Source organism: Lepidochelys kempii, chromosome 3 (assembly GCF_965140285.1).
Source record: "Lepidochelys kempii isolate rLepKem1 chromosome 3, rLepKem1.hap1, whole genome shotgun sequence".
In the NCBI taxonomy this organism is placed as follows: Eukaryota; Metazoa; Chordata; order Testudines; family Cheloniidae; genus Lepidochelys; species Lepidochelys kempii.
Genome location: NC_136382.1, coordinates 18,853,727 through 18,878,323, shown reverse-complemented (window position 1 = coordinate 18,878,323; position 24,597 = coordinate 18,853,727). Strand labels below are relative to the sequence as shown.

Genomic DNA, 24,597 nt, shown 5'->3' with positions numbered 1-24,597 from the left:
AAGAATGGCCACACTGGGTCAGACCAAAGGTCCATCTAGCCCAGTATCGGTAATCATCAAGGGATGCATCCCCTATTGCCCATTCCCAGCTTCTGGCAAACAGAGGCTAGGGACACCATCCCTGCCCATCATGGCTAACAGTCACTGATGGAGCTATCCTCCATGAACTTATCTAGTTCTTTTTTGAACCCTGTTATAGTCTTGGCCTTCACAACATCCTCTAGCAAGGAGTTCCACAGGTTGACTATGCGTTGTGTGAAAAAATACTACTTTTTGTTTGTTTTAAACCTGCTGCTTATTAATTTTGTATGCTGACCCCTAGTTCTTGTGTTATGAGAAGGAGTAAATAGCACTTCTTTATTTACTTTCTCCATACCAGTTATGATTGTATAGACCTCTATCATATCCCCCCCTTAATAGTCTGTTTTCCAAGCTGAAAAGTCCCAGTCTTATTAATCTCTCCTCTTATGGAAGCCGCTCCAGACCCATAATAATTTTTGTTGCCCTTTTCTGAACCTTTTTCAATTCCAGTATATCTTTTTTGAGATGGGGTGACCACATATGCACATAGTATTCAAGGTGTGGGCATGCCATGGATTTATAAAGAGGCAATATGATATTTTCTGTCTTATTATCTATCCTTTTCTTCATGATTCCCAAAATTCTGTTCGCTCTTTTGACTCAATATTTTTCACAAGAGTAAAGGTTTGCCCTCGTGTGTTGGACAAAATTTTCCCTCCTTTATCACTACTATGCACCAGTTTGCTTGTTGCTCTCCATGCTACAGGTAGTTGCATTTCACTGATGTTATATATATTATGACTTCAGGTCATTTGGGTTAAAAGGTGAACGTGTAAAATATATTTAGAAAGAACAAAAATAAATGCCACTTTGTATATATGAATCCATGATCTAGTTCCAGTGATTCATTTATTTGCGGGAGTTAGAATATCAGTTGGTTTATCTTCCATAGTTAGACTTTTCCAGGATAATAAAGACTACAACAGAAGCTTGTAGTTAATATTGGTGGTTTCTTGGGATTTTTTGTTTTTGTTTTCTATTATAGTCTGAACTGCTTCCAGTGTGTCTAGCTGTGACATTTCCCGACCAATATAAATAGCAAAAGTATAAATAAAAGAATTTTGACGCAGAGAGTGTCTAATGTATTGCATTGTCAAATGTAACCTTTTAAAGAATGACCCCATTTTAACCCCCAGTTCTGTATCAAGAAAATGACAAAGCTGAACTAAATATTTTGCTTGTTTATAAGTGTGAGTGATTTCTGTTCATTTTTGCTCTCTTTGCAAAATGGATTTGTTTAAAAATTCCTTTTGTCCATTTTCTGCTTTGAAAGACCACATGGCAGAATAATCCTAATTCTTTCTGGGTTAACCCATTAGTTTGTTATTATTATTTATATGACAGTAGCACTTAGGGACTGTAACTTAGATCAGGGCCCCGTTGTGTTAGGTGCTATATAAGAGGCAGTTTCTGCTCCAAAATTTTTTACTAACTAACTAGACAAGGCAGAATTATTATCCACATACAGAGAGATTAAGTGACTTGCCCCAGTTCATAAAGGAATCTGTGTCACAACTGGAGTATGAATCCAGATCTCCTGAGTTCCAGTGCCTTAACTCTAAGCCATTCTTCTACCTCCACCCCTTTCTTACTGCCCATCTTGTAGAAGGATTATGTTTAACATGTTTTGGCTATGTGCGCATGTGTATATGAGTGAAGAAATAACTGTGTTAATGCTAAATAGGAGAAATGAGTTGTTCATTTACTTATGAAAGTGGTTAGTCATTTTTCTCTCTCATGGAAATGAGTTCCATAGTCTAGATCCAGCACTTGTGGAAGTTCTGTCTCTTTTAGTCATGAGCTTTCACATATTGGTCCACAATTTCATGACTCCAGTAGTTGTTGCTGGAGGTTCTGGTTAAATGGAGATCCTGGCTGTGGATCTCTCAGGTAACCAACCCCAGTCCCTTGAAAGGCTTTCAACATCAGGACAAAGACTATGAACTGAACTCTTTATTCAATTACATCCAGATACTATTGTGATGGAGAGCACCTTGCTAGATAAGGACCCACTGCAAAGGACAGAGTCCCAAGATGATGTGTTCTTGTCAATCTGCACTGCTAAGCAAATGGGCCACTGTGTTTTGTAGTAGCTGAGACATTTTCAGGGTGTACTCTGTATTTTAATACAACCCTCAGTCAGTTTAGGCAGTTCTGGAGGTGATGTGAGTGACAGAGTGTCCTCTTCTGCTCTCATGTGAGTAGTTGTCTTTTGAAGCAAGAGCCATTTGGAGAAGGAGATGCCCCCACATGCAGATCCATCTTGGGGGCTATCAGATTCAACTGGGAGCTGATTACCCTGAGCAGCTGCCACTGACATTATGGCAAGTTCTAAGGCAGGTGCAGAAGAGTCCATGACACTAATATTTATAAGCAATATCGGAACCCTACAGAAATAATAACTATAGCCTTATGACTCACATAAAGAAAAGGAGTACTTGTGGCACCTTAGAGACTAACCAATTTATTTGAGCATGAGCTTCATCGGATCCGATGAAGTGAGCTGTAGCTCACGAAAGCTCATGCTCAAATAAATTGGTTAGTCTCTAAGGTGCCACAAGTACTCCTTTTCTTTTTGCGAATACAGACTAACACGGCTGTTACTCTGAAACATGACTCACATAGACATTCAGGGGACTGTTTTTAAGTTACATAAAAATATAGTGATTAAGAGAAAGTACAAATACGGGTGTAAAATGTCAGACCAGTACAGGCTGATGCAGAAGGACATAATTCTTCCAGTTAAAAAACAAAAATGATCAGACCATTTTCCAGAACCAAAGAAAGAGAATTGTCAGCAAATTATTATTTCCTCAGAGTTGATGGGAATAGTGAGATTCATGTACAAATTCTCATGGGGGGGAAACAGTTTTTCAGACACAGGTATCTGAAATACGTGCATCTCTCACGGTTTTTACAATTTTTAATCCAACATGATGGGAACAATTAACGATTAAATACAGGGTTTAAAAATTATTTAAAATATATTTTAGTGTGTATTTCAGACACCCTGCCCCCCCCCGCCACCTTGAACAAGTAAACATGCACACACATACATCATGCCAGACATGAGCATGAATGGTAAACATCACTGTCATTTCAATCTGTCCTTGGTGCAGTAAGGATTCCATGCCCTGCCCTCACCCCCTCATCCCATCCCCCTCCACATCTGCATGTTTGGCATTTTCATCCCTGGTGACTATCCTTTCCTCGTTTGATTCCTCATGATGTAACCAGCAATGAAACTTGGACTGCTCCAAAAGACACTGGGAACAGCTTGCACATTACACAAGCAAGCTCCACTGCCGGTTAGAGGGCATAGATGTGAATTAGAAGCAGTGGGCATTGGTGACACACTATGACACACCACAGAATCTCATCTTTAGGAAGAGAATGTGAGCCGAGTGCACCAGACATGAAAACGTGTACTGGGGCCATGTACCACTGGATTGGGAACTACATCTGCCTTGAAGGATGCATTTGGCAGAGGAAGTGCATTCTTCTAGGCAGACAGCACTAGCTTATTCCCCAGCACACAGGGGTGCATCTTCTGCAAGGCTATTTAAGGAGTATATGCTGTGTGAGGAAGGAACAAGTACTTGCTGGAAGGGAATAGTATTAAAGTGCCAAGTCCTTAAATGCTTCATGCAGCAGCAAATCCCAGCCAACTACAGCCTGGGAGGCCTGCCCCTCACTCCCATCTCCCAGCCCCTCTGAGGGACCTGCCTTTCCTGTGCAGCTGAGAAGGGGGATTGGGTGACCAAGTAGGCAGCCCCCACCCACCCCAGCTTTTGCATTGGCTGGAAGCGTGTGACGGACAGCTGTGATGCTCCTTGTCAGTCAGCTAGGAAGGGGAATGCATTCAGCGGAGGGTCCAGGCGTGGGGAAGCCAGGGTAGTGCCCCGCTGAACGCCGAGGGTGACCCAGGCAGCAGCCAGAATTGCTCTGTGTTGCCTCAGACCAGCAGTGCAATAATGGGAGTGGAAATTGAGACAATCTCCCCTGGAGACGGTAGGGTCTCTCTCTCTCTCCTGATTTGCTTTTAGGTGGTACTGGGGTGCCTGTGATCGCAAGAGAGGGAGCCCCCTGGCATTGGGCGTGGGGGCGGGATCCGGGATCAAGGGCCAGTGCAGGGGAAGGGTTTCTGGAGGGGGAGTGGGAATCTCGGTTCGGAGGAAGGGGGAGCCCAAGGGTCTCTTGCATCAGGAGAGTAAGAGAAATCTGAGATCAGAGGGAGCCAGGGATTCTCTGGCATCAGAAGAGGAAGGAGTCCAGGGGTCTCTGGCTTCAGGAGTGGGGGTGGGAGGTGGATAAGAGGAAGGATGGATATGTGGTCAGAGGGGGCAGAAGTACAAGGGTGTCTTGCATTGGGGGTGGGGATATGGAATCAGAGGAAGCTCAGGAGTCTCTGGGATTAGGAGCGGGATCTAGTATTAGAGAAGACAGTGAGTCTAGGGTCTCCAGAATCAGGAAGGGTTATCTGGAATCACTGCAGCCTCAGGAGTTCCGGCATCAAAAGATGATATGAGACCAAATGAAGGGAAACCTAGGAGTGCCCAACATCTGAAGAAGAAATAAAAGACTGCAGGGGAGAAAGGGGTGTGGGTGACATCCCTAGTATCAGGGAGGGTAAAAGCCTGAGGGTTCTGGGATCAGAGGTTTGGGGGGAAGGTCTGTGGGATCAGAGGAACAGAAGGAAAGCCGACTAGGTTCTCTGGGATCAGTAGGCTGCAGTGTCTGCGGCTCCCTTGGTGGCAACAGCAGAGGCAGGGAATAGTCTGGGATATTTAAATGGCATTTGCTGACAGCTGCATAAATCCAAGTGCAGTGAAGTAATTTAGTAACGAGAGCAAATTATAGTCCAGTGCACGCCCACTTTAAAATGTGAGCCTTAGCAGTCAGCAGCGAAAGCAGGTTCACTTTTGAATCGCACTCTCGATCAGGCATTATTGGGGCAGCAGCAGCAAGGGTTAAATTCTGTAGAGGGTGGAAAACAACTTAATAAATGATTGCTGATTAGTGTGTGTGGCTGTGGCGAACATTGGCATTTAACGTGCATGGTAACAAAGTTTCCTAAATTTATTTCCAAACCTTTTCATGTACCATAGGCCATTTATGTCGGGATCACTTCAGATGGCACTCGCATTTTGACCGGACCAGATTAGAGTGTATTAATCTTTGTTTTTATGGGATCACTTTTTCAGAGTGGCTGCTCCACTCTGGTGCTAGAACATCATCCTATAACTCTTGAAGACAAATGTCATTACCAGGGACCCTCATTTTCTGTGATAAAAACCCCAAAGTTCTCTAATAAAAAAACATAAAAATCCATGTTTTTCCATGATTAAAATGAAATGCTGAACTTTAGTTTTCCTAGCCACAATATATGTAGGTATCAGTTGAACACAATGTTTTATAAATATATTTACAGTTTTTAAGCTGGCAGCCAGAGCCCTGCCGCCCAGGCCAGACAGCCGGAGCCGCGCCCATTCTCCTGATTATCTGATCTGACCCCAGTCTCAATTAGATCGGATAACCAGGGTTCTACTATAGATGTTTTTATTTTTTCACAAAATGTAAAAACTAAAGATTCTCTTTAAAAATGCAAATTTTGCATTTTTCCATGGCAAACGGATTTCTACAATCTCTGGTCAGTACTTATATAGAGCCATACGTATCTATATAATGGGCCAAATTCATCCTTGGCTTAACTCTGTTGGCCCAACATCATTTCCCCCCTTGCCTATGTCTTTTAACTGTCTTCTCATCTGCTATGGTTTAGCTCTGTGGGCCAGATTCTGCTCCAATTTATAGTGCTGTAAATTCAGAGTAACTCCATTGATATATGTACTGTTCTTCTATTGTAAGTGTAAGTGAGGGCAGAATTTAGCCTTGCCATTTTATTATTCATCTCTAGAGTGTATTGCGATATGGTTTGTATGAAAGATGCTGTTCAAAATAAAGTTATAAATGTGATTTCTCCTGGTTGCCAACCTTAATCCAATCCAAGTGATTTAAACAGTGTCATTAAAACCAAAACCAGTAAGCACTATTGCCCTCAAATCCACTCAAAAGTCAATTTGCTGTAGTGACTAGTTGATGGTCTTAACATCTTCAGGCCTAATTCAGCCTTGGTATAAGAAGATGCATCTCCATTGATTTTGGTGGTATAGTATTACACCAATTTATGCCAGGGTGGAATATGGGCCACCGATCACTTGTATCACACTCTTTCTGCTCTACTTCCACATTGAATGGGGCATTATTTAACTGGATTGTATTGGCATCGTACCTGGCGGTGTTATTAGTTGTGATATTACAGTAGTACCTACTGAGATCAGGGCCCCGTCTGTGCTAGGCTTTGTACAGACAGAGAATGTTTACACTGCAATGTAAGTCCAGGGTTAGTGGGACTCGAATTCACAGACCCTGGCTTTGAAAGCTCAGGGGTTGAGCATTGACACTCATTGATGACTTTAGGTTAAGAGTTTTTGACCCTGGGCCCCACACCGGGGCTCCAATCATATCCCAGATTACCTATATCCCCAAGTCCAACCAATCACATCCCAGACTACCTAGCACACTCCTGAAATGTGACCACTTTCTAGCCCTTTGTGGTGCACCATGGGAAAACTTGACTGTCTACATTGTTGCAGCCCACCAACACATTCTGCTGAGCTGTCCTTTTGATCTACATGCTCCCAGCAGTCAGAACTAGGAGTCATAATTTGAAGAACTTTTCTTGCTTGGGTTTTTGCTCCTGTTTCAGGAAATGAGCAGAGCTTTCATGAGATGCTGGTGGACATTTTGGTGGCGTTTTCTGACCCACTGAAGGCACCTGCCAGAGCTAATGGTGGAAGAGGAGGATAATGATACAGACATGGAAAACTTGAACTGGCTGATGCTCCTCATGACTTTTGGTATAGCTGCTGATGCCCTCTACATAGACCCGTGTTACTGGAGCAGGGCCACAGGCACAGACTGGTAGGATCACATCGTCATTAGTCTACCTTCATGGACAGGCTGGGACACTCTTCCCACCAAATGGCACTGTCATAAATGGAGTTACTGTCCCCACTGCTATTTTGGGGAAATCCTGCATACCCCCTTTTTGCCCTGGCCTATGGAACCATATACTGATCTCAGAGGACCTGGCAAAAGAAAGTTTAATTACACTCTCCAAAGGTGTAGAATGGTGGTTGAATGTGCGTTTGGCAGGTTGAAATCCTGCTGGCATGGTCTACAGACCCACTTGGATTCCAGTGTCGTCAGTGATGTCTGAATTATTGTGCCTTGCTGGGCACAGTCTTTGAGGTCAAAGGGGGGCCATTTGCCCCTGAATGGACCTGTGACAGTAATGGACTGCTGAACAGGTACACTCAACCAGAAAGTGCACTGATCTCACAGCTGGAACAGGCAACGGAAATCAGGGATGCCCTGTGATCCCACATTATGGACTTGCATGGACCAATGGAAGAGGGAGAATAGTACATTTATGAATGTTTTTGTCCAGCAATGTTTACAGTAAATGAGGTACTGTCACATCATGCAATGAAAGGGGGTGCACTGTCACTTTACACAGTGAACGGGGGAGGTATTGATTGTCATGAATTTTGGATGACATGACTCTTAATGTAATGTGTGGGGGGAGCAGTGCATTTACTATTGATTGCTGTACATAGCTGTATGGAGAAATTGTTTGGTTACAACTTTTGCCTTACCTTGTGTTTATCTTTATTATTCAAAATACACATTATAAGATGTGATGTAGTGAGCACAATAAACTTTCCTAATAAAATACAAGCCTTTATTTGCATAATAAAAATAACAATAATGGAGCATTGCGAGGCAGGCCTGCATACCAAACAGTAATAAACCAACACCACAACCAGTAATAAAACAAAGTGCATATACCAAACACTGAATGGTGCAAACAGGACCATCAAAAAATCCCCTAATTTTGTGAGTCAGCTGGCATGTTCTCCTTTCCTTTTCTTGTGCATGTGGCATGCCCTTTTCACCGGTGCATGGCTGTGGAGGCCTCCAGGGTGTGGCAGACTGCAAGGGAAAGGAGGTCACCACAGGGGTGAAAGTATGCTGGGGGGTAGATTTGCCCTGTCCAGCAGCTGTTAAGTCCCAGTTGCATGGGCCACCCAACCATGGAATTGTCCAAAGTGCTCCCGGTATGCAGCTCATGGTACTGTGGACTGGACTCATGCCATGGTGCGGGCACAGCAGGAGCCTGCAATCTTGTGGCCGTTAGTGAAAGCAGCCATTCAAACAGGTTTTTCTGCTGTGCTCTGACATCTTCTTTCAGCCGATGTTCTTGTTCCTGGAACTGAAATGCAAGTGTCTGCTCCCGGGCTGCAATTCTGTCCTCAGTGTATATGCTGCTGAAGTATGCAAACTTATGGTGACTGAACAGCACATCTATGAGGGGAATGGCTGGTCAGCTACCGAGCTGACCCTGGAAAATACATCCTTCCTCAAAATGTGACTACCTTTCTGGAGTTCCTGCTAAGGGAAAAGTTTGCCGACACTCAGATTGCCCCACACCCTGCCCTAAGCAGGACCCTCTCACCCAACACATAGATCCCCCCACACCAAGCCCCTCCACACTTGGATCCTGCTGGGCTGAGCCTGCTTCCCCACACATGGATGAGAAGAGCAGGGCTGGGCATGCGTGTGAGACTGTCCTTCTTGCTCGCTGTGGAGCTGTATAGATGTGCTAATATGCCCAGTAAGGAATCTATTTGTCAAAAAACATTTCCTGAATCTTTTTTGTTGTCTGTATTGTTAGAGACATACTTGCTTACAGGTATTTTGAAATAAATTACCAAAATAATTGCAAATGGTGTGATTATACTATATTTTGACAAATAAAATATTCAGAACTTTGCAGAATTTTAAAATATTGTGCACATAATTTTTAACTTTTTTGATGTAAAATTTTTAATTTTTTTGGCGCAGGATTCCTCCAGGAGTAATCTTCCAATCTAAATAGACCAGACAATAGGTTGTAAAGAGCACCACAGCTACCATTTTGTATTGTGATTCTCTGTTGAACCTACCTGCCTCAGTGCTTGGCCTATCATAGGCTCTGTCCTCCTGCCATTTGCTGTTCATGGTGTTTGGCTTTGGCACACTACCTTGTTATGCATTATTGGGTATCTCAGCTCATAGCCTATATAATGCACAACACATTAGCACACTACATTCAGGCAGAAGAAGCAATAGAAGGCAGGCAGGATCAGCTTATGCTCCTACCTGAATCCCCAATTTCTGGTTTCCTGACCCTGCTGTTCTCTACTGTGGGGCCTTCTGATGGATTGTGGATCAAAGTTCTGTTGAACATGGGGCCTCTGTCTGCCAGTTCAGATACACAAATCAATGGTGTCTGTTTTAACTTGCCATTATTAGGAGGGTTTTGGGTACGTCCTAAAAAATTGTCCTGTAGCTTTATAGATCTGTCCAAGCCTGTTGGCAGGGGTTATTTTAGCAATATATAGAGTGGGAGAATGGCCGGGGTAACTGTTGTCAGTGACAGCGAAATCATTCAGATCTCTTGCCCTTGGTGTCAACATTTTAACAAGCGGCTACCAAGATCTCTCTTCACCCATCAGTGCTTTACTATCTCATGTGACTGCAGATCTGAAAATGCATTTGCACTGTAGGAGATGGGATTTTTTTTTTAAAACGATTGCCACTTGCTAATTATATGTGTTCTTATTAAAGTAGGCTTAAGTAAAAAGTATTGGAATTATGAATACAAACACATTACTTTACCACATCTTCATAGTGTAATGTTATTCATTTGTGAACAATAGCAAAATATAGGTTAAGTGAAGTTAAAAACGATTATAATTAAGGCTAAGATTTATTCATGATATTTATTTTTTTGGTAAAAGTCATGGATAGGTCACGGGCAATAAATTAAAAATTCACAGGCTGGCCTGTCCATGACTTTTACCAAAAATACCCCTGACTAAATCTCTACTTCTGGGGCCCCGCTGCTCCGGGGGGCCCCTGATGTGAGAAGGCCCTACTCCAGTGCTGGGGGTTGACCGTTTCCTGGCCACTGCTCCTGGGGACCGCTTTCTGGACGGCCTCTGGGACCACTGCTGCTCAGGTGGTCCCCAGGGCACCCCCTTCCCGCCCAAGGACTGCTGCTTGGGCATTCCCTGGAGCCAGCCACACCGGCCGCGGTTCCAGTGGTCCCCAGAGCCAGCTCCTCAGGGCCGCCTGAGTAGTGGCCAGTGTGGCTGGCTCCGGGGCGGCCCCCGGGACCGCTGCTTGGGCGCTCCCCGGAGCTGCCCCCAGGACTGCTCCTTGGGTGGTCCGTGGGACTAGCTGCACCGGCCACTGCTTGGGCGGTCCCCGGAGCCAGCTGCCCAGGGTCTCCTGAGTAGTGGCTGGTGTGGCTGGCCCCAGGGACTACTGGAGCAGCTGGTCACAGGTTGCTCCACGAGTGACCGGTGCAGCTGGCCGTGGGGCCCCCGAGAAGCTGTCCCAGGAGCCGGCTGCTCGGGCGGCCCTGAAGTCAGCTGCACTAGCTGCTACGGAACTCAGAGGTTGCGGAAAGTCATGGAATCCGTGACTTCTCTGACCTCCGTGAAAGAATCGCAGCCTTAATTATAATTCATGATGTCTTTCCAGAGGCCATCCCCCTGCAGTTGTAGGAGGACAAATCAGATCTTAAAGCTAGTAAGAAAAGATACTAGATTTGACAGAAAGGAGAAAACCACATTAATATAAGAAAGCATGTCTTCCTAAACTAAATAGGGGACCTTTTATCCTAAACCATTTCACTCCCATCCTGAATATTGGTGACTAAGATAAAATGACACCCAGACTCAAAGCAGTCCTAGAGTCAAACCCCAGTCTAACCTCTTGAGCTCACCGCTACTAAAAGCGAATCTTTCCCACACAGGATGGTTAATCAAAGACTTATTAAAAATATACTTTTCTATTTTTAACAGGACGGACATTTCCAAAGAAGGGTCAGACGTGCGTGGTACACTACACAGGTGAGGCGTGTTCTGAATGTTCTGTGCAGATGGCTTTGCACTTCGGGAGGCATTTGTCATTTCAGATTTCAGGATCATATTTTTTCCCCTTCCTCTGCTCCTTCTTGGTCATTTAATATTTTTCTGATGGGTCTCCTGAAGGCATCACTCTTGACTGGGCAGCTCCAACTACAATACCTATGTGTGAATGCTATTCTTTGTTAAGTGGAATGTGTAATAGCATATGGTTAATAAATGACACTGTGGGCCTGATTCTCTGCTCCATTACACTAGCCATAGAAGGCAAGTGGAAAACACTCTTTATGCAGTGTTGGATCAGGCCCTCTATCTCCATCATCTCGGACCCTGAGGTCATTAATTGAGATGCAATGATATTCCTTCTTTCTTTTGGCTTTATAGAAGATAAAAGCATGTATCCCAGACATTGGGGTAAATTCACCTCTGTGCAGGGGGGGCAGTACAAAGTCTGTGTATCACTTAAGTCCTACGTTACGGGATTAAATGGGTCTCAGTGTTGCCTGTTGATGCTCTTCCATTGTGTATAAATACTTAAAGAGTCATTGGGACAAAGAAAGTGAGCATGACTCTGTAATCTAGTGGTTAGGGCATCCACCTGAGAGATGGAAGACCTGGTGTTTAGTCCCCCTACTCCAAGGACTGTTGTGTCTTGTGTATTTAGATTATATGCCGTTTGAGGCAGGGACTGTCTCTTACTATGTGTATGTAAGTACCTAGCACATTGCCCTGGTCTCAGGTGAGTTTGCTAGGTCATACTGTAATACTGATAATAATAACAATAAGGGAATAACAGTGGCCTTAGTACTGGTGTATCTCAACATTAGGGAGGTATTTTTCTACCGTTTAGTATAGTTTCTTAAGATTAAATTCAGTGAGTTCTTGGTGTGGGGAATCTTTAGTGTCAACTCTTCAAAGCAGGCTGGCTGGAGGTACGGTTGCCAACCCTCCCAGATTGGCCAGGGGGCTCCCGGAATCGGAACCAATCTCACGGTGGCTACTGAAACCAATCCAGGAGATTTTAATAGGCCGCTAAAAGTCCAGTTGGCAGCACAGTGGACATATGGCAGGCTCCCTACCTGCCCTGGCTCCACGTGACTCCCAGAAGCGACTGGCACGTCCCTCTAGCTCCCAGGCGCAGGGGCGCTCAGGGGGTCTCTGTGCGCTTCCCCTTCCCTCTGCGCCGACTCTGCAGCTCCCATTGGCCGGGAACCCAATTCCCTGCCCCAGCTTGGCGAAAGTGAGTGAGGGTGGGGGAAAGCGAGTGACAGAGGGGTGGATGGAGTGAGTGGGGGGTGGGGCCTCAGAGAAGGGCCAGGGCAGGGGAAAGGACGGGGTAGGGGGTGGGGCAAGGGTGTTTGGGTTTGTGCGATTAGACCAGAGGTGGGCAACTACGGCCCACAGGCCACATCCGGCCCGCAGGACCGTCCTGCCTGGCCTTGAGCTCCTGGCTGGGGAGGCTAGCCCCCGGCCCCTCCCTTGCTGTCCCCCCTCCCCTGCAGCTACGCTGCCGTGCGGGCACCACAGCTGGCTCCGTCCGGGCAGCAGGGCTACGAGCTCCTGCTGCTCTGAGCTGCATGATAAGGAGGGTAGGGGTTTGATAAGGGGCACGGGGTCCCGGGGGCGGGGTGGTCAGGGGACAGGGAGCAGGGCGTGGTTGGATGGGGCGGAGATTCTGGTGGGGAGTGGTCAGGGGATGGGGAGCAGGGGGGGTTGGATAGGTGTGGGAGTCCTGGGGGGCCTGTCAGGGTGCAGGGTGTGGATAGGGTTTAGGGGGTTGGGCAGTCAGGGGATGGGGAACGGGGGGGTTAGATGGGAGCTGCGGGGGCGGCGCTTTTAGGAGTGGACAGCACGCAAAGTCCCCTGCCCCCCCCAGGGGCCGCAGGGACGTGCTGACCCGCTTCTGGGAGTGGTAAAGTCCTGGGGGGCAGTTAAGGGTGGGAGGGCCCAGGAGTGGGCGGTCAGGGGACAAGGAGCGGGGGGTTTGGATGAGTCGGGGGTTTTGAGGGGGTGCAGTCAGGGGGCAGGAAGTGGTAGGGGGCAGGGGCCAGGCTGTTTGGGGAGGCACAGCCTTCCCTACCCGGCCCTCCATACAGTTTTGCACCCTGATGTCGCCCTCGGGCCAAAAAGTTTGCCCACCCCTGGATTAGACAGTTGGTAACCCTAGCTGGAGGTGATGGAAAGTGTGGCTTACCATTAAACAAGATCTCTAAAAGTTCTAGTTTTTGTCACATTTGTTATGACTTTGAACACTTTGTCTGGTAGCTAAAGCATAGGATTGGGAGTCAGGAATTCTGGATCCTGTTCCTGGCAGGCACTGCTGCTGAATTGCTGTGTGACTTCAAGCAACCCTTGAATACTTAGGCCCAAATTCAGCCTTTAATTATAGCGGGGCAGCTCTTATTCACAGTCATTGTAACTGAGGGTAGAATTGAGCCCTTAATCTCTCCGTACCTCTGTTTACCCATCTGTAAAATTGCGATAATACTGCAATTACCCACTTCAGAGAAATATTACAAGCCTCAGTTCATTAATGTTTGTGAAGTGCTGTGAGGGTTTTGTTTGAAGCAGTGCACATTATATTATTATTTATTTATGAAATTAAACATGTTTCAGAGCAGCATTTTGCTGATGGTCACAGAACTAATTAATGTCCACTGGGAAATCAATCAGTTTCTTTTTAAAACACTTAAGATCAGATAGATCTTCAGCTGGAGTAAATCAGTACAGCTCCATTGACTATTGACTTCAATGGAGCTACCCAAATTGGACCTGAATTTTAAAGCAGAATTAATAAATGATGCTCTTGTCGTTTTTTTTGTTTTTTTTTTGGCTTGCATTAGTGATCTGGGGGCACATTGTTGTCATTCCTTTTGCCATATGTTACCAAACATTTTGTATTTATGTATACATTACCAAATGCTTTGTAATTTTTGTTTCTGATGGGTGAAAGCCATGGTTGCAATTGTGAACTTGCACAAGTCTACTGTATAGTGTGCAGATTATCGGTAGTTTATGGAATGTGCTTAATTTATCATGATGAAAAAAGAAAAAAATTCCATTTAATACAACACAGATTTCTGTGGAATTTGATTATATGGCTCTGCCAAAAAGAGAATAATTTTCTGTGTATTTTACGAGCCAAAGTCAATACAGCCTTAAAAAAGTATTCTCATTATAATGGTTGGAGATCTATGGGCATAAGGCCAGATTCCCATCTCAGCAAGACTGATGTAAATCAAGAGTAATGCCAGTGAATGGAATGAAGTTACACCAGTCTTTCTAAATGAGAATCTGGCCAATATAGCTTAATGTTTGTATGGCTTGATATACGTTCTTCCAATCTGGAAGTGCTCTGTGTCAGCATAAATGCAAAAATCTGATACTAGCCCAGTCCTGCTCGGGAATAAACACCCATTGACTTCAGTGGGTGTTGTGCTTGTGTATCTGAGAAAAGAATTGGGCACTAAGCAAGGAATTTAATCAAAATTCTTTGTCTTTAATTAGCTGGGTGGTTTTGGAATAGATAGTGAAAACAGAAATTAGAGCTAGCATTAATAAACCCTGTGGTGTAGCAGACAATATAACTGAGCCTTGAATTACAGCCAACCAAAACTTGTCTAGCTATAAGGAACTTAATTGATTATAAACCTTTCCAAGATATCTTGTACCATAGGATATGATGTCTGTTCATATGGTGTGATGCCTGCCAATTCTTTGTATTTTCTAGTAAAAGTCATATGCCTCTTTAAATTGCTATGGCTTGAAAAGATGGATGCTTTTTACATTGTGAAGATCTTAGTGGCAACTGAGACCCAGTGAAAGTGTATCTCAAGTCTTCTCTGCTTTTCTTCTGTGAATCAGAATTGCAAAAGGTGCTTTGGCTATTCAGTGTGAAACATGCTCCTCTGAGACCCCACAGACACAGTTTGCAAATGTTAAGATTCTCTGATAAAGTCCGTCAGATATTCACTTTTGCTCATTTACCGTTGATCAGTTAATATGTGGGAATATTTTAGTGGAGACGTTGTATAGTAACTAGAGCCTGGGACGAGGAGTTAGTGGGGAAGAGGGTTTTGTTCCTTGCTATGCAACCAATTTGTTGTCTGACCTAGGGTAAGTGACTTGCTTCCTCTGCGCCTCAGTTTTGAAATTTGTAAGAAATGGAGATAGTGCCTCACAGGATTGTCATGAAACCTAAATAATGTTCACAAAATGTTTTGAGATGCTCATGTTAAAAGAGACGATAGAAGTGAAAAAAGATTGAGCTGGTAGAGAGCATACACAGATCGTGTGAGTAAAATATAATAGCTTCAACAATTACAGGAATGAGTTTGAGTTGGAAATCTCAGTTCATTTCCTAGTGGAAAAGGGTCCACATCATAAAACTGACCCTCAGATTGCCCAGTTCTTCCACCCTTACTCACATTGAGCGGTACCTTACTATGCAATAGTCCTATTGGTTGAAGTGAAATCACTTGCAGAGTTAGGTACTACTTTACATGAATAGGGTAACAGAATTAGGCATGCAGACTTCTTTATCATTGTATCCCCTTAAAGATGATGTCTGCAGGTCAGAGTTTTCTCACCTGGTCTGCACGGTGAGAAGAAGCTAGCAGTGCTGCTAGAGCTCGTTGGGATTTTTTGACAAAACAGTATTTTGTCAGAAAATGCCAATTTTTCAAAGCCAACATTTTTCACAGGAAAAGGTTGGCTTCTACCATTTTTTGACAGGAAAAGTTTCTCAGGTCCTCAGTGGAAGTTAGAGAGCAAGAAAGAATCTGAGTCAGGGAGAGCAGGGACTTGAATATAGGTCTTCCACCTTCCTGATGAGTACCCTAACCACTGACCTATTGGCTATTTTGGGGGTGGGTTTCTTGGTTTTCTGGGAGAAATTTGAATGGTCTCAGTATAATGCCAACACAGAACAGCAAAACTAGTGAAATCTCAAAAAAACATTGCAGGATGGTAAGACTGTTTCCCATCCAGCTCTAACTGCTGCCTGTTCTATGGATAAATAGAAGACTTCAGTCTCCGGGACTGCTTTGTAAGCCCAACAACCTTAAAACTCATTTGAGAAAAACAAAGGAGTTTCTTTTATGCAGATTTAAGAAGACAAAAGATATTTTTTCAAGACAACAAAAAAGGGGGCTTTCTGCTCTGTGAGTGTCTTTGTTGTCATTGAAAGACTGCTTCCACGGTTTGGAGCCTACCAGTCTTTCTGTGCTGACGGAGCACCCATTGAACTCCATAGGAGTTCCTTTCATGGAGGATTTGCTGCATCAAGCTGCCTCCCTGTGTGCATTGAAATTAAATTGCTAGAAAATAATTAAGCCCCCTGCTGTCTATTCCATGAAAAAGCTATAATAAGTTGATATTAAGTCAAGAAAAGTTGCAAAGGAGCTTATGTAAGGTAACAAAGAAGTAATGGCCTCTGTTCATCAGGCTTTTTGAGCTCAGCACTAATCTGGGGCAACGCATGCTTGCAGAATAATTGACTGCTCTTTCAAACTGAGGGTTGCTGGCTCCCATTTGCACATGTTTACAGTGACCACAATTACGTTCACTCGGCACATTTCTAGCTCATGTAAATTTAATGGCCAGGATCTGAAAGCTTTGTAATAATAGATGCCAATTAGGATTCCAGATTCTGATCTTCACGAAAATGAAATAGATTTCTAATGGGTTTATATACAAAGAGTTCCATAATTGTTTATATTTCTGAGTCAGTACTGAACCAGTGCCAGCATGGCATTAAGGGGCTTTATATTGAAAGTGCCATCTTTCAAAGAAAATTTAAAACTTAGTCCTAGCTATTTGAGGGTATTATAAATCCTACATTACTGTTTCCTAAGAACGTTGGCCTCAAAGTCCGTGTTCCCTGCACATCACATGGCACAGAGAATCCTTATGACACCACATGCATGGGATTGCTCGGCAGAGCCAGGGGACCTATATAATCAGAGGGCCAGTGGATCCACACAGCGGCCAACACCTGTATCCATCACCCAATGCAGAGACTACAGAAGCCTGGAGACCACAGCAGCTGTGAACTATCTCTGATTCCACACTGTGATCTAGGTGGGAGTATTCTATCTCCCCCGATCTGTGCCTACCTTCTTAGTCCAGCTCTTGCTCCCCCTTCCTGACTTGGCTCATTAGTCTTGTAATATATAGGTTCTTTTACTGTCCTCATCACCATGGTATCTGAGCTCCTTCCAGAAGTGCATTTAGTGATGTGACTAACATCTGTCTCATGTGGGTTGTTCTTTCTCTCATCCTCTTTCCAGGGAGAGAGTTGTGTGTGCAGTGTAATGTGTTAGTTCAGTAGCTTTGTTTTGTTTTTTAATATACAATGGAGAAGGCATGTTAGTTTATCCAGTCCATCTGCTAGTCCAGCATTGTTCTCTGCAGTACATTTGCTAGTGCTTTGTACTGTCTAGTTTTAAATCTCCCAAGTGATAGCTACCTATGCTACTTCCAAACCCTTTAACGTTGGTGCTGATGCAGCATGCTTTGGAAATGAGACAAGGACACACCCACAGGACTTGTGACTGAAAGCAGCGGACACTGACCATAGACTCTGGGAAAAATTCAGTCTGACTCCTCCACTGGCATGAAAACTTGACAATGTATCTTGAAGCTAGGGAAGAGCCAAACCCAAAGCTCTGGATCTGAACACCCCTGAACTTCAGGAAGAACGGCTGGTTGAAAATTTTGTGCCAAAACTGTTTTTCAGTGCAACATTCCGTTTTTGACGAAACAAAACTTTTCATGAAAAATACCTGCTTTCTGTGGAAAACTTTCTTTTGGTTGAAAAACTGAAAAGGTTTTAGTTTTTGGCCAAAACCCAAATAATTTTATTGGGAAATGTTATGGCCATGCCTCACAGGAGTTGTAGGTTGAGTGCCTTATGCCTCCATTCTTGGGTCTGGGCTGGATTTCGTAGCCAGATTACATCTCCCATGATGCACCATGGCCAAGGACTCACATAATGTGCCACAGTAGCTCAGAAAGATGAGAGATTGGAACATGATGGTAGATGTAGTCTGGCCAAGTAACTTGGCCCAAGGAGGAGAATGGAGCGCGAGGTACTCAAACATCAATTCCCATGAGACAGCACAGTAGCATTTCCAATTGAAATATTCAGTTTTCAGCTGAAAGTTTATGACCAGTTTTTTGTTTTGTTCGTTTTTTCACTGAAAATGCAACATTTTCTGCAGAAAAACTTCCATTTTCTGACAAACTCTAGGAGGAGGTCCAGAATCCAGGTCTAAAATTTATTAGCTGGCTGCTCTCTCTGCAATGGTCTGAGTTAAAACCTTGTATCTGAACCCCCCACCCCAACTGTCAATTTTTATTTAGAGATTTGGATCTGCATTTTGCAATTTAGCGTAATCTCAAATTGCAACCCAGATTAATCTTGCATTGTTCCTGCTCCAGTGTCTGTTCATCGTAGGGAGAAATGAATTTTTCTTATTCAGTAATGATCCCATCTGTCCCACCAGTTTAATCCTTTCATGTTTGTATTGCTTAAAAGTTATATGAAACGGTGGCAGCCCCATTAGACATTCATTATTTTATCTCGCCATTCACTCTCCCCCTCTCTCATCCCCCCACAATCACTACATAGATGTATTTTATATATTATTCATTGTGTCCATTTTATAGGTGAATATGATCATACATCCTCTTCAAATCCTAAAAGAAGGTGTATTCTTCAGACTCCTGGTCTTGTAGCTGCAATAGGGAAATCAAGCTATAATGTTTGCAGTACTTCAATACCCTGAGCATTAGTCATTCATGTTTATATATATATATATATATATATATATATATATATATATATATATATATATATATATATATATATATAATATATAATATATAATTCTACTTTTATGCTCTGATTAGTCTTTTCTCATTCTAAAAGAATTCTCCTTTTTCTTTGGAAGGGATGTAGTGAGTGGCTGGCAACAGCTCTGGAAAGGCTACAGCTGCTTCCTCCCTTTATCTGCCAGGGGAATTTTTGGAGCGGGTAGACAGTGGCATTGATAGCTTGCACCTTCAGGTTTATGCCCTTCCCTGGTTTTTCAGTGGTGTCACTTGCACCGTGTCTCCAATCAAGTGAGCAGCGAGGCAGGTGCACAATTCCTGCCCTACTCCCAGAGCCAGTCAGCAATGCTTCTGCAGCACACAGCTGAGTGCTATCGTCTGTGTTATCTAAGTGATTCCCTTTTTCAGAGTGTCCTATTCGCTTCTTGGCCTGAACCCAAAGACATGATCCTGTTTCTGAACCTTGATTTCCTGAGTCAGTGCTTCTAGCACCTACCAGGAGAGCCAGTTAAAGGGCCACCATGTCAAAATGAAGAGCGCATGTTAAAAAAGATCCTTAGCTGGGTTTTTAATAATACCTTAGATTGTTTGACGTGAAAGCCTTTAAATATCTAATTTCCTTTTCCACATTTGTGCTTAGGATTCAAATTCCTGGATTCAAACAGAAGTTTTAAACATCAGCAGGTCAAATCCAAACACTGGACCAAATTCTCCACTGATGTAAGTGGGCACATTTCCATTGTGGGCGATACAGCTGCTCTCTCTTATGCCAGCCGTGAATTTGGCCATTGCAATAGCAACCTAAAATTTAGATTTGGATTGCAATCCCCCACCCAAATTTAAGAGTATGCAGATCTGGCATCTTGGTTAGTCCCATTACAATACAGGTATCATTTCACCTATGTAGCTAGGTTCTTTTACCATGCCCAACACTGTAGTATCTGAGAACCTGAGATATGATGCTCTCATCCATATCTAAAGTCTGGATCTCTGATTATGTTTTTTGTTTACATTTCACATTTCTTTCATTTCCTGGGTCTTCTCTAATCATAATAATACTTAGCTCTTACACGGTGCTTTTTATCCGTAGATCTCAAAGCACTTTACAAAGAAGTTCAGTATTATGGCCCCCACTTTACAAATGGAGAAACTGAGGCACAGAGAGAGGCAAAGCAGCTTGCCCAAGCTACCCAGCAGGTTAGTGTCAAAGCTGGGAATAGAACCCATGTGTCCCAATGCTGTATTCTACTCACTAGGCTACATTGCCGCTCTCAAGCAATTCCTTTGTGTCTTTCCAGTCCTGCAGTGAAAGTGTAATGCTTCGGAACACATTATTTAAATTGAAATGGGCTGGCAGGAAAATTACATTTTTATTCTTATTAGCTTTTGTGGGGTTTTTTTTTAAACCTAATCTAATTTGGGGGTCAAATTGAAATGGAAATTATTGTTTTTATAAGAGTTGTAAACAGATGAAGGGCCCGATCCTTTCTTGTTAAAAAGAATAATAAAGTCATTGACAATAATTATTCAAAACACTACAAAAGCATAGCTACAGAATACTGTAGTGTTTTTAATAAAGTCACCATTAATGCACACTCAGAGCTCCTATTGATTTTGTGGAAGTTTGGAATTGGAACAAAATTGGAACCTTAGTGAGCTAGAAAATATATCTGCAGAGCCGGGGATAATGGAGAGATGGAAAATAGTTGAAGACATTGGATCTTACAGAGAGCAGAGAAATTATATTTTCTGAGGGACTTCACACAATAGAGGTGTGAGGAGAAATTTTAGATAACTACAAAACTCCACAGTACAGTAAGGGAGATCTTATTGGACTCCTCCTGACTGGGAAACTTCCCTCTGATTAATTCTGCCACTGTTGGGCCGGCCCATTTGTAGACTACAAAGCCTTTAAATATTGCCTGTTGTTAGTGAGTAATGGACATTGCCAGCCCATTGTGTTTAAAGTGGGAAGTCAGATAAGTATAGCAACAGCTCTTCAACACTTGCCAAATTTATTTTAAATTTCAGGCACTTCTGTACGTTTTGCGGACAAGTAGCTGTGTTGAAAGAACAAGGGTCCAGGGACAACAGCTATCTGAGCCTTTCCTTTTCCCCTGAGAAACCAATGTACAATGCAGCCTACCAGGGTGTCAGCTGATAAAAGCCAAGCAGATATTTCTCGTGAAGTGATCTCTGGATTTGGTGTCATGGAGCTGACTGTGCAAGCGAAGCCAGACATTATCCTGAAGCACAGAGAATGAATGAATATCTCTGATGTGGATTCTTCCATTGCACCATCCAGTCTGTCTCTCTAGGTTCTCAGACTGTGCCCAAGAGCACCCTCCCTCGTCCATCCCCATTCCAGGGCATTTAGGTTACTATAAGCTATTTTGGAGAAGTCTGATTATTGAAGTAGATCTGAACACTTCTAAATTTTGGGGTAGTGTGGTTCTGAATTTGACCTCTGGCTATGGCACCAATCCCTATAATGGAACAAAACTCCCCCTCAAACCTGAACACTCCTACATTTTGGAAAAGTTCTCGTCTAGTTATGAATTTTTGTGGGTTGGGCCCATCTATAACTGACTAGAATAGAACAAATGGAGAGGAAAAATAGAGAGGAAAATGAGAGGCAACATAGTCTAGTCAGGGTAGAGTAGTGTTCTGTGAATAAGGACATTTGAGTTCAATACTGCTCTACTACTGATTCACCATGTGCCCTAACCCAGTGGTCTCCAAATTTTTTGATCGCGGACCCCTATCAGTAAAATTTTTTTGAGCATGCACTCCCAATATATGTCTATTTATTTATGTATAAATTATATACACGTACTTCTGTACTCATATATTGTGTAAATTATAAAACATACACAAAAAATAGAAATTAAAAAACGATGAGATAAAGACGAAATAAACAATATTTTTAAAATTTTATTTTATTCATTAACGGTGCAAAAAAACCGTTTTGCTCTCACTAAATTTTTTTTATTATTAATAATAATATTTTTAGTGAGAGCAATGTGATTGAATATGCTTTATTATTTTTGAAAATCTTGGTTTAACACTTTGTGATACAGCGGGTGCTCAGGGTGGGGTCCGGGGTCCGGGAGGGAGTTAGGGTGCGGGAGGGCACTCAGGGTGGGGGTGCGGGAGGAGGCTCAGGGCTGGGGCAGGCAGGAGGTGCAGAGCACTTACCTGGGGCCGCTCCTGTTTGGTGCAGGGGGTGTGCAGATGGCTCTGCGAAGCGCAGCACCACCCCTATGGCCATGATTCTGGGAGCTGCCCCCCCCCCAACAGGCAGGGCCACCCGGAACGCAGGGGCTTTAGGGGCTTCAGGGCCCTGGGCTAAGGGGGCCCTGGGGCCCTGGCCTGCAGCTCTAAAGCCCCTTTCGGAATGCGGCCCTGCGAGCACGGGCCGGAGGACTCGGGAGGAGCAGGGGCAGCCGCACAGCCAGCGGCTGGAGAGAAGTGGCGCTTTCCCCTTCAAAGCGCCACTTCTCTCCGGCCGGCTTTGAAGGGGAAAGTGCTGCTTCTTTCCGGCGGCTGGCTGCCGGCTGACCCTGCTCCTCCACAGGCCGGAGGACTTAGGGCCGCCCCCCCCCTTTTTTCCCCCTCCGGCAGTGCTCCTCCTGCCGTGCCCCCCAATCTATCATCTTGCGCACCCCACTTTGGAGACCACTGTCCTAACCCAGTCACTTAGCTTATCTATTTAAGTCTTCCCATTTGTAAAATGGGTATAATAATCTTCTGAAGCTTCACAGAAAGTGTTTATAAAGCTTCATTAATGTTTGTAATGCTTTTTGAGTGCCTCTGATGGAAGGCATTAAGTACAAAGAATTGCTACATTGTGATATGGGAAAGGATGTGTACTCCTTTAGGATGGGGAAAGAAAAAGCAAAGAGAAATAACATTCTTTGTAAACTTATTTATTTCAGTGAAAAATCATGGACATAAGAGCTGTGACTGTATATGTAAATATTTACAGACATTTTGAGGTGACTGGAGTCACTCAAAATTTAGCTAAACCACAAAAGAATGACTATTAAATGATCAGATTCTAAATTGTATTGAAAGGATAGATTCAACCAGACAGGAGGGAACACTACATTAGAAACCAAAGAGAATATTATTTATATCTGAAGAAAGACATGATGTGCAGGCTGACAGTTGTAGGAAGGTCTGAGATTTTCTTGTTTAAATTGAGTCTGAAAAAGACTTATAACCCTTCACTAATATCCTCCAGCAGACCTGGGAATTGCTGCTGGATGAGAATACAGTTTGAGGAATGTTTATTAGAATTGTCCAAAACTCATCCATTTTAGCTCCCAGTTTGTCAGAGATTTGACTCATGCTTTCGTACAGAAAGAGTGAAATTTCATCTGTCCTCCCCCTCTGAGTTTCATTTTGTATGGATTCAAAACCTCTCTAAGCAACACTTGAGCAAAAATGATGTGGTTTGCCTGGTTCCAAGTAGATTGATCATTAGCAACTGCGTGGAAGGAGAGAGATGGCTTCAAACTTGCCACAGAATTGATCTCAACGATGGGCAAACATTTTAACAAATGGGCTGAATTTTGGCTTGTTAACTCAGGGTTATAATGAAGAACTCATATAGCTCTAATGTTTATGTTAATGTTTTGGTAAAAGAGCGCCTCTAGGAAAAAGTACCAGGACACTAACTGGACCAGGACACAATCTGTGTAGCTCCTACTACCGTTAGTAGTCCTTGCATGAGTTACATGCCTTGAGAATCTTTTGACTTCGGTGCCGAATTGGCCTACTTGACTTCATAGAAACATAAAAGGAAGAGCAACTCTGTCTGCAGGTGGTATCATGGCTCTGGATTCTTATTTTAAGCACTGATGTTTAGTTAATCCAGCAAGTTCCAAGTTCTATTTTAGACTTGCCGTATTCCTAGAAAATGTATTGGACATAGTACATAGGAGATAAGTTGTTGAGTAATTGGTCCTAATGTTGCCATCAGGTTTGGGATATTTGTGAGGCTGTACTGTGAAGCTGATACATATTTCCGCCAACTGCTCCCCCACCCCCATTCCCTTTCCAAAGGGACAGCCCATACATTTCACACTGTGAAGTATTTTCATATATCTGTGCCAGGCCGAAATTAGGTTCCAAAGGTGCTGACATGTAAATAATTACTCATGAGATTAAGTGCCTAGTGGTGCAGGAAGTTGTCCTTTTTCCTGCGTTATTAGAATCATACAGTATTGAACAGGTGCAGCTGTCACACATGTAATCATTGTGACAGTAGAACAATGGAAAGAGGCAAACTTGCCAAAGGGAATGAGGTGGAATATTTCTGATTTGAGATAAATCTCTCCTTCTCACCTTCCTGGCCTCTGAAATCTCATGGGAATGAGCCACCCTCGGGCTCCTGCCACTACAGGTTCTAATCCGTTTGTTGTGGTAAATAATTTGAGAAAAGTGTTTCCTTTGTTAGCTCCTTTTCAGTATTTTAGATTGTTGTGGCAAGAGTCACCAGCTGGTGCTATTACATATAGGCTCTCACAACTTCTTTTTCTAAGTGTTACTCCTGAGGGAATTCTGCACCAAAACATTAAAAATTCTGTGCACAATATTTTAAAATTCTGCAAATTTTATTTGTCAAATAAAT

The 24,597-nt window shown here is 43.5% G+C and overlaps 1 protein-coding gene across 1 annotated transcript in view; it reads left to right on the top strand.

Moving 5' to 3' along the window:
• The first annotated feature begins 3,968 nt into the window (after positions 1 to 3,968).
• Positions 3,969 to 24,597, top strand: part of FKBP1B (FKBP prolyl isomerase 1B) — a 46,536-nt gene continuing 25,907 nt past the window's right edge. The window contains exons 1-2 of the mRNA XM_073335094.1: positions 3,969 to 4,092; positions 11,061 to 11,108. Coding sequence (XP_073191195.1) covers positions 4,056 to 4,092; positions 11,061 to 11,108 — 85 coding nt within the window. The 5' untranslated portion in view covers positions 3,969 to 4,055. The remainder of the gene's footprint in view (positions 4,093 to 11,060; positions 11,109 to 24,597) is intronic.